The following is a 10,336-nucleotide window of genomic DNA, read 5'->3' as shown; positions in this document are numbered from 1 at the left end:
TGCCTGAGTCCGCGGGTTCAAGACCTGCCTGGGCAACTTGGCGAGACCTCATCTCTACAATAAATCAAAAATTAGCCAGGTGTGGTAGCGCGCGCCTATAGTTCCAGCTACTTGGAAGGCTGAGGCGGAAGGATTGCCGGAGCCCAGCAGGTCGAGGCTGCGGTGGCCAGGAGCAGCCACTGCACTCCAGTCTGGGCGACAGAGTGAGATTCCAACTCAAAAAAAAGAATAGCCATTTAGGCCGGGCTTGGTGGCTTAGTCTGTAATCCCAGAACTTTGAGAGGCTGAGGTGAGAGGACTGCCTGAGTCCGTGGGTTTGAGACCAGCCTGGGCAACTTGGTGAGAACTTGTCTCTACAACAAATAAAAAAATTAGCCGGGTGTGGTAGTGTGTACCTGTAGCTCTGGCTACTTGGAAAGCCGAGGCGGAAGGATCACCACAGCCCAGCAGGTCGACGCTGGGGTGGCCGTGAGTGTGTCACTGCACTCCAGCCTGGGTGACAAGATGAGACTCCAAATCAAAAAAAAGAAAAAGAATATTCATTTTGACGGTATAAGGTGATATCTCACTGTGGTTTTCATTTGCATTTCTCTGATGATTAGTGATGTTAAGCAGTTTTTATGTTTGTTGGCTGCTTATATGTCTTCCTTTAAGTTCAAATTTTTATTAATAACGCTGGCACAAATACAAAATTCCTTATAATTATATAGCATTTTAAAGTTTTAGAGGAATTTTCGGCCAAGTGTGGTGGTTCATGCCTATAATCCAGGCACTTTGGGAGGCCAAGGTGAGAGGACTGCCTGAGCCCAGGGCTTCAAGACCAGCCTGGGCAACTTGGCGAGATCTCATCTCCATAATAAATCAAAAAATTAGCCGGACTTAGTGGCATGTGCTTGTAGTTCCAGCCACTTGGATGGTTGAGGCAGAAGGATCACCTGAGCCCAACAGGTTGAGGTTGCAGTGGCCAGAAGTATGCCACTGCCCTCCAGCCTGGGTGACAGAGTGAGACGCCTACTCAAAAATATAAATAAATAAATAAATAAAATAAGAAATGAAGTTTTGGAGGAACTTTCACATATACCAATTGAACCTTACAACGTCCCTGTGAGGTGGCAGGGTAGGTGTCATCTTCCTATTAATGAGAGAACGAGGCTAAGAGGTGAAGTAGGTCACAGTGGGTACATGATGGAGCCAGGACTAGAACCGAGGCCTTCTGACATACAGTCTCACTGAGACATTCAAGTAATAACATCCTATGCTACATAATGAACATTTCTCTCCTAATGTTCATCATATCTGTTTTTATAAGTTTTATCTGTTTTTATATCACCTTTCCCTAATATCCAAAAACACTCAAATTGTGATGAGACATTTCTTCCCTGTTATTGGTCTATTTCTCAGACGCACCAAGCACCTTTCTACGATGAACCTTATGTTCAAGTTTTGAAGATCTCTGGCTACAAATTCTAAATTATTATATGAAAATTTATTTTAGAAAATTCTGCGAAAATATCTCAAGTATGTTGAACTTACCTAAACTAAACAACAGCAACAAAAAACAGATCTGTCTATAATCTCAAAAGGTTTGAACTCTTTCCCAGTAATCTTCTCAGGCATGTATAAATGGAAAATAGGGAAATGTGTTCAGTAACATCACAACATTCCTGGGGAACCTACGCAGAGGGCACCTAAGAGCGAGTCACATCACAATAATTGGTTTTCCATGTTGATTTTACAGAGAATGAAGAACAAGCAGTGTCTGCTTTCAGGTTTGATCCCAACTTACGTGTGATGTCCTCAGCAACAACCTAGAGAAATGATTACACCAAAAGGAGGGCCCAAGTAGTAGTGATCAAAATATATATGCATATGGTAGAAAAGAAGAAAAAAGCACTTGCTCTTCTGTGGTTCTGTCTAGTCCAGTGTAAATAATCAAAGCAGATGTTAAGCTATAGCATCTCTGTTAAATTTAGAGATGTGAAATATGGTGGAGTTATTAACTAGAAACGCAAGACTGAAAGTGAATGTAGCTGACCCCAAATGATCTACCAAAAGCATGGTAAAGTTCACCAGACATAAAAGGCAAGAGATAAAGTCCGAATGCTCAGGTATGGAGTGAAAAACTAAGAGTAAATGCAAACCCTCAGGTTGGCGTGAACCCCAGAACATCAGACATGTACAGCATGTTCTAAAAATATGAAAATGACACTGAGCCATACTCTCAGGATGACATCTTTAAAATTCCAGGTATGGTCTTTTAAATTTAAGAGCAAGGAGAGAAACTTAAAGCCTATGCGGGGAGAGTGCAGAAAACGAGAGTTGAGGAGTTCGGAAATTAAGGAAGACCAAAAACAACCTAAATAACTTCAAAAGGAATTGAGAATTCCTCTAAATCAATGCTTTTCAAAAAATGTTGCTTCTTTTTTTTTTTTTCAAGTAAGAGTCTCACTCTGTCGCCCAGACTGGAGTACAGTGGCATGCTCACAGCCACTGCAACCTCGACCTGCTGGGCTCAGGAAATCCTTCTGCCTCAGCCTTCCAAGTAACTGGAACTATAGAAGTGCACCACCACACCCAGCTAATTTTTTTATTTATTGTAGAGACAAGGTCTCACCAAGTTGACCAGGCTGGTCTTGAACCCCTGGACTCAGACAATCTTCTTGTTTCCCCCTCCCAAAGTGCCTAGATTACAGGCAAAAATTTTTCTTAAATTGAGAGATTTGGTCAAAAAAGCTAGTAACAATAAAAGTGACTATGTCACCTGACAAATTAAACTAGTAACTAAATGTAGATTAGAAATGCTGCAGGGCCAGGCATGGTGACTCACACCTGTAATCCAACACTTTGGGAGGCAGAGGCAAGAGGACTGCCTAAGTCCAGGGATCCAAGACCACCCTGGACAACTTGGTGAGACCTCATCTCTACAATAAATCAAGAAAAATTAGTCGGGCGTGGTGGTGCACTCCTATAGTTCCAGCTACTTGGAAGGCTGAGGTGGAAGGATCGCCTGAGCCCAGCAGGTCGAGGTTGCAGTGGTTGTGAACATACCACTGCACTCTAGCCTGGGCAACAGAGTGAGAGTGAAACTCTAACTCAAAAAAAACCAAAAATGCAGCGGAAAATTAGTCCACTGACCAGGCTGCATAACCTGAAACTTAAGTGCTGCTGTCAGTGATACAAGGCAGAAATCACTTCAAAAAATGGAACTGCCATAGTAGGACTCAACATAAATGAAACTATTAAGAAATAAGTACTTTTTGTACTTGAAGGCTAATTTTTAAAAATTTGTACTTTTACTAAAGAAATCAGTTTTAACTAATGTAAAAAATACTGCAGCTACAGCTAAGTTTTTAAAGATAAAACTGAGAAGATCTAGAATGTTCTAGTTCAGTATATGTGGCTCAAAACCACCTATACTAGCCGGGTTCGGTGGCTCAGCCTGTAATCCCACGCCTTTGGGAGGCTAAGGTGAGTGGATTGCCTGAGCCCGCGGGCTCGAGACCCGCCTGGGCAGGCAAGACCTCATCTCTACAATAAATCAAAAAATCAGCCGGGCATGGTGGCACATGCCTATAATTCTGGCTACCTGGAAGGCTGAGGTGGAAGGATCGCCGGAGCCCAACAGGTCGAGGCTGCGGTGGCCGGGAGCGGCCACTGCACTCCAGTCTGGGCAACAGAGTGAGACTCCAACTCAAAAAAAAAAAACCACCTATACTTTTCAAATGCATACAGACTAGACAACATTCTTTTTTTTTCTTTGCCAGGAAGCAGCGTTTATTTGTGCCAGCAATGGCCCAGTGGTAGACTACATTCTTTACATAATATCACTGTCATCGTCTTCATGTTTTCTCTCAGTGAGTTTGATCATTGGCCGTGTTCTGTGAAGAAATTATGCTGGTAGTGTTAATATCTTGTGGCCCAATCACTGAAGGATTAATCAGAACATTTTGAACTGCAGTTGTTGCAGGAACTGGTTTTACAGGTGTGGACTAAGAAGGAGGAATCTGTACTATAAATCTTTGGCTTTTCACTGACATTGGAGTTGCAACTGTATTTGGGACAGACACTGTGGAGTCGCTGTAGTAGGGGTGGCAGGTCTACTACTACAGCACTAACACTTAACCGTGGAACTAGTCTTCCTTGATTAGGTCCCTTCTTAATTAAGGACTTCAGTCTACACTTTGGAGCTGTTATACAGTATCTATGAGGTGGCAGTCTAGGTCCTTCATATTGTTTAATCAGTGGCTAAGGGGTTTGATTTTTCTGCCTTACAATACTGCAATATCCAGTAAAAAAAATCCCTCTAGGGGAAGGAGAGGTAAAAGCTTGGTCAGCACAACACTGGCTTGCTAATCTGACATCATTTGCATCAACATCAGGTTTCTCAGCATGGCTCGAATAAACGTTTGCATCATCCAGAATTGTGGTCACATGTCGGAAGGCAAATTCCAACACTGGATTTATAGCCCTTGGTTCGTACTCTATGATTCCCATATCCTTCAGGATCTATGCCATCGCCCAGGCATCTCTCAGAGCGTTCTTGGGAGGCGCCATCTTGCCTGGTTCCATGCTATCTGGCCGCTTGTCACCCCTTGTGTTCTTCTTTTGAGAAGTGCTTATTCATGTCCTTTGCCCACTTTTTGATGACATTGTTTTATTCATTTTGAGTTGCTTGAGTTCCTTATAGATTCTGGATATTAGTTCTTTGTTTGAGGCATAATTTGCAAATATTTTTCTCCCATTTCAAAGGTTTTCTGTTCTCTCTGTTGATTATTTCTTTTGCTGTGCAGAAGCTTTTATTTTAATTAAGTCTCATTTGTCTATTTTTGTTTTTGTCAAAATAGCTTTTGAGAAAAGCTGGATATCTATTGTGATAAATTCTCTGTTTAGACAGAGAATTATGTCCACAAGAGTTTCCTAGGTTCTCTTATAGGATTTTTATAGTTTCAGGTCTTACATTTAAGTCTTTACTCCATCTTCAGTCAATTTTTATATATGGTGAGAGGGAGAGATCCAGTTTCACTCTTCTGCAAAAAGCCAGCCAATTTTTCCAGCTCTATTTATTAAATAAACTGTCCTTTCCTTACTTTTTATTTTTGTTAGCTTTCTCAGGGATCAGTCAGCTGTAGGTATGTGGCTTTATTTCTGGGTTCTCTACTCTGTTCCACTGATCTATCTGTCTATTCTTGTACTAGTACCATGCCATTTTAGTACTATAGCCTTGTAGTATAATTTTTCAGTCAGGCAATGTGATACCTCCAAATTTGTTCTTTTTACTTAGAATTGCTTTGGCTATTTGAGCTCTTTTTTTATTTCATATAAACTTTAGGATTGTTTTTTCTAATTCTGTGGAATTATGTTGATATTTTGATAGGATTGCTTGAATCTGTAGATGGCTTTGGCCAGCATGATCATGTTAACAATACTGATTCTTTCAGCCCATGAGCATGGGGTGCACTTCCATTTGTGTCCTTGACAATGTCTCTCATCAGTGTTTTGCAGTTCTCTTTGTAGAGATCTTTTAACTCATTGATTAAATGTATCCCTCAGTATTTGTGTGTGTAGCTATTATAAATGGGACCGAGCTCTTGACTTGGTTCTCAACTTAAGTGTTACTGGTGTCAAGAAATGCTATTGATTTTTGTACGTCAATTTTGTATCCTGAAACTTTACTGATGTTGTTTATTAGGTCTAGGAGTCTCTTAGAAGAGTCTTTATAATCATGTCATCAGTGACCACAGATAGTTTGACTTCCTTCTTGCTGATCTGGATGCCTTTTATTTATTCCTCTTGCCTGATGGCTCTTGGCTAGCACTTCCAGTACTATGTTAAACAGGAGTGGGTTATTTTTAGGTAATTATGTATTTATTATTATTAATTTTTTTTTTTTAAGTTGGAGTCTAACTCTGTTGCCCAGACTGGAGTGCAGTGGTCGCTCCCAGCCACCGCAGCCTCGACCTGCTGGGCTCCAGCGATCCTTCCACCTCAGCCTTCCAAGTAGCTGGAACTACAGGCGTGTGCTACCACGCCCAGCTAATTTTTGATTTATTGTAGAGATGAGGTCTTGCCAAGTTGCCCAGGCGGGTCTCGAACCCATGGGCTCAGGCAACCCACTCACCTCAGCTTCCCAAAGGCGCGGGATTACAGGCTGAGCCACCGAGCCTGTCGTATTTATTATTTTTAGAGATAGGGTCTCACTCTGTTGCCCAGGCTGGAGTAGAGTGGGGCAATCATAATTCACTATAGCCTCGAACTCCTGGGGTCAAGTGATCCTCTTCCTCAGCCTCTGGAGTAGCTGGGACTATAGGTGTGCCCCACCACACCCAGCTCTGTGTGGACCTTTTTTTTAAGTCTCACTCTATTGTTCAGGCTGGAGAGCAGTGGCATGCTCATAGCCACCGCAGCCTTGACCTGCTGGGCTCAGGCAGTCTTTTTGCTTCAGCCTTCCAAGTAACTGAAACTATAGGTACATGCCACCATGACTAGCTAATTTTTTTTATTTATTGTAGAGATGAGGTCTCACCAAGTTGCCTAGGCAGGTCTCGAATCCCTGAGCTCAGGCAAGCCTCTCGCCTTGGCTCTCAAAGTGCTGCGATTACAGGCTTGAGCCACCACACCTGGCTTTGTGTGGACTTTAAAAAAAAATAGTTTTCTCTGCTGGGTGCAATGGCTCATGCCTGTTAATCTCACAACTTTAGGAGGCTGAGGCAGGGGACTACTTGAGGCCAGGAGTTCAAAACCAGCCTGGGCAGCAGAACAAGACCTCATCTCTACAAAAGAAAAAAAAGAAATATATATATATATATATAATATATATATATATAATATATATAAATATATATATATATATTAGCTAGGTGCTTGGTACGTGCCTGTACTCCCAGCTACTCAGGAGGCTGATACAGAAGGATCACTGAGCCCAACACAGGAGTTGGAGACTCCAGAGAGCCATGATTGTGCCACTGCGCTCCAGCCCAGGGAACAAAGCGAGACGCTGACTCAAAAAAAAAACAAAACAAACCCTGCTATTGAACATGAATGACTTTTGCAATTTGGAGGGAAAAAATCAATAAATCTTATTTTTAAAACAAAAATTTAAACATATTATAAAGATATAGTGGCATGCATAAAATTCACTTGAGAGGTTTGGGGAGGTCAAGGTGATATGGCTTAGAAGGAATAGAGCAAGCAGATTTACAGGGCCTGGACCTCCGAAAATACGATGAAGCCATCACTCAAATGTTACTGTGAGAGAGAAATCAGCTCTCGTGTTGTTTATGCCTATTTGGGGTCTCTATTGCATGCAGCCAAACCTAAATCCAAATAATACAAATAATAATAATTGCAGCAATTATATTTGTTGAGTATCTACAATGTTCTAGGAACCATGTTTAAATGCCTCATCTTACTTGCTCCCAATAAATAATCCAATCGAGTAGGCACTAGGGTGGCCCCCATTACACAGATGAGAAAACTGAGTCTCAGAGTGACTGATTAACTTGCCTAACGTCACCTATCAGATTTTCAGTCAAGACAGGATTTGAGCACAGGCAAGTGGTTCCAGAAACCTTATGATTACCTATGACATCATTCCACCTGGGCCATCTGACAGTGGCCTACTCTCTCGGGCCTTAATTTGGGCCAGGACAAGCAGCCCCGGTGTCTGCAAAGGGCCACTGGCACTCTGGTCCTTCGGCAGCCGTCAGCATGGGCTCAACTCTCAGCCTGCAAACTTCAAGACCAGAGTGTGAGGCTTCCAGGTCTCAGATGGGGGTTCGAATCCTAGCTTTGCACCGATATAGTTACTCTGGTGGGCAGGCTCTTTCTCTCTGAGCCTCAGTGCCCTTACCTTCAAAATGGGAAGAACACTACCCACCTCCCAGGCCTGCAGGGATTGCTGTTCCTAGGTCAGAGTTTGGCATTGCTCCCTTCTCTTCACGGCATCTTGCCAGAGAGTCACACACCCATAGGGACTCTCAGATAATCCACAGATCAGAAGGGCAGAAGCAAAAGAAAACTCCTCCCAAGCACAGATGGGCATGATTCATCACCACCTGGAATCTCTACCCATGGCTGGCCACAGCTCCGCCTAGTTTCCCTGCCTTTGGCCCCATTTCCCAGTTTCCCAGGGGCAAGTTGCCCTCTTCCCCATTTCTTAAGTCCCGGTCACTCGGCCAACCTGTCAAAGAACCTGTGATTTCTACATGGCCCTCCATGCTCGGCCCCACTTTCTCCAACAGGCCCATTTTAATATCCTCTCTCACCTCTACTCGACATAGGAGTCACTCTAAACCACTGGCTGTTTCATATCTCTACATTTGCTATTCCCCCTGCTAGGAACGCCTCTACCCCACCCACTGTCTATCTGGCACACTCCCATCCATCCTTCAAAACTCAGTTCAAACGTCACCGCTCTTGAGACACCTTCCCCACCCTGCCTCCCACTATGGTACTTCTGTATCTTATACAAATATATATGATAGCATTTTACCACCGTGTAGGATAAGCATTTGTTTACATACCTGTCTCCCTGGCAGTCCATACATTTTAAGCTCAAGGTCTGTATTTACCCAGGAGCTCACCCAGGAGTTATTGGAGGCCTCATTAACAAAATCCTCAGCCAAATCCCTACAGGTACACACTTGTACAGAGAAGTAAAAGCCATTCCAACATGAAAATATTCACTCATACACTAGAAGGAGTCCCCAAACAGCCCTCCTTGCCTTTCACTAGTGTCTGTCCTCACAGGCTTCGTGAGGCAGCGGCTCCAGATGACACAGGGCAAATGCACAGCAAAATGATGGCAGGGCCAAAATGCAGGATTTCACGAAGCCAAGGAGCAAGGCTGGATGCCTGCATCAACACTTCCACAAAGGTGGCCTGCCAGGGGACCGGGAGGCAACTAAGGAGAGAAGCTCAGCAGGAGGGTCACAGGATCAACAGCCTCAAAGAGAATGCTGTCAAGACCTAAAACGAAAAGTATGTGGCAGCACTGAGAAAGCCCTTGGTCACTTCTGCCACAGGGACCCTCTTCAAGATCACAATGGAAGGCAAAGTGATGCCCATTGTTATCAGAAAAAATTGCCCCAAACACAATCTACACTTGATCTATTCCTCGTTCATTCTAAGAATCGGCATATGGCTTCAACTTTCACTTCAATTTTATAGATATCATTCTTATGACTTTGCTTTCAAATATATTATTATTCATCCTTTTTCTCATTCTAAGAATCAAGTTTAGGTTCCAACTGTAACCTAAGCTTTTTAGATTATGAGACAAGCTAATTATCAGAATTTTTTAGTTAAAAAAAAAATCAAACCTTTTTTCCACTATGAACGAGGAGATACTGGTTTCCCTTTCTAAGAGTTTCTTTTCAGGATAAAGTCTGACGAGACATGACACAGATAGGAACAACAGAAGGAGAGCCAGCATCTTTTCCCTCACCAGTGCCCAGGCCCAGGACCCGCTAGACCAGGTCAGACCCACGCCGGGAGCCTCAGTCTCCCCTTTAGGTATCTCACTGGTCCTGGAAGGTCAGGACCAAGGACACAGACTCCCAGGCCACCCACCTGCCCACCTGTGCACCCAGGAAGAGGGCGGAGCACATACTTGTAGATGGTGCTGTCCTTCTTGGGGCTGTGCTGTGGCAGGAGGCTGTGGGAGTACTGGTGTACGCCCAGGTCATACAGCGAGGGGAAGTCCTTGCCACAGAGGTGGCAGCGGTAGCTCAGTTCCTCTTGGTGGCTCTTGATGTGCTCCAGAAATGTGTCGAGCTTGGGGAACGTCTGGGCACAGCTCTTGACCACGCACTTGTACACCTTGGGGAAAGACACCAGGCAGGTGACGGGAGGCAGAAGGACACCTCTGCTGCTGCCCTGACCTTGGCCTTGAGACTCCTGGAGGATGCCAGACTCCTGCTCCCCCCGGTACCCTGCAGCTGGATTAGAGGGTTCTCTCCCCTCAGCCAGTCACAACAGCCCCTACTCCCCTTCCCCCAGGCTCTGTACAGCATGGGAATATTTAGAAAATCTGTTCAAGACCTGGAAGTACAGTGAAAGGATAATGGCATGTCTCTCCTTTCTTTTTTTTTTTTTTCTGAGTTGGAGTCTCACTCCATCTCCCAGGCCAGAGTGCAGTGGCATGCTCACCTCCACCCCAGCATTGACATGCTGGGCTCTGGTGATCCTTCCGCCTTAGCCTTCCAAGTAGGCAGAACTATAGGCACATGCTACCACACCTGGCTAATTTTTTAATTTTTTAATTTTTTAATTTTAATTTTTTTGAGTTGGAGTTTCACTCGGTCACCCAGACTGGAGTGCAGTGGCCACTCCCGGC

The 10,336-nt window shown here is 44.0% G+C and overlaps 1 protein-coding gene and 1 pseudogene across 1 annotated transcript in view; both read right to left on the bottom strand.

Annotated features, from left to right (window-relative positions):
* The window catches only part of ZNF341 (zinc finger protein 341), a 51,245-nt gene that overhangs the window by 15,091 nt on the left and 25,818 nt on the right, over positions 1-10,336 (bottom strand). The window contains 1 exon segment of the mRNA XM_021706809.1: positions 9,611-9,819. Coding sequence (XP_021562484.1) covers positions 9,611-9,819 — 209 coding nt within the window.
* LOC103276301 lies at positions 3,815-4,569 on the bottom strand (annotated as a pseudogene).

This window comes from Carlito syrichta, unplaced genomic scaffold (assembly GCF_000164805.1).
Source record: "Carlito syrichta isolate Samal-C Ts95f unplaced genomic scaffold, Tarsius_syrichta-2.0.1 Scaffold316027, whole genome shotgun sequence".
NCBI classification, from domain to species: domain Eukaryota; kingdom Metazoa; phylum Chordata; class Mammalia; order Primates; family Tarsiidae; genus Carlito; species Carlito syrichta.
The sequence above is the reverse complement of the archived record's forward strand: the minus strand, read 5'-3'. Positions and strand labels throughout refer to the sequence as shown.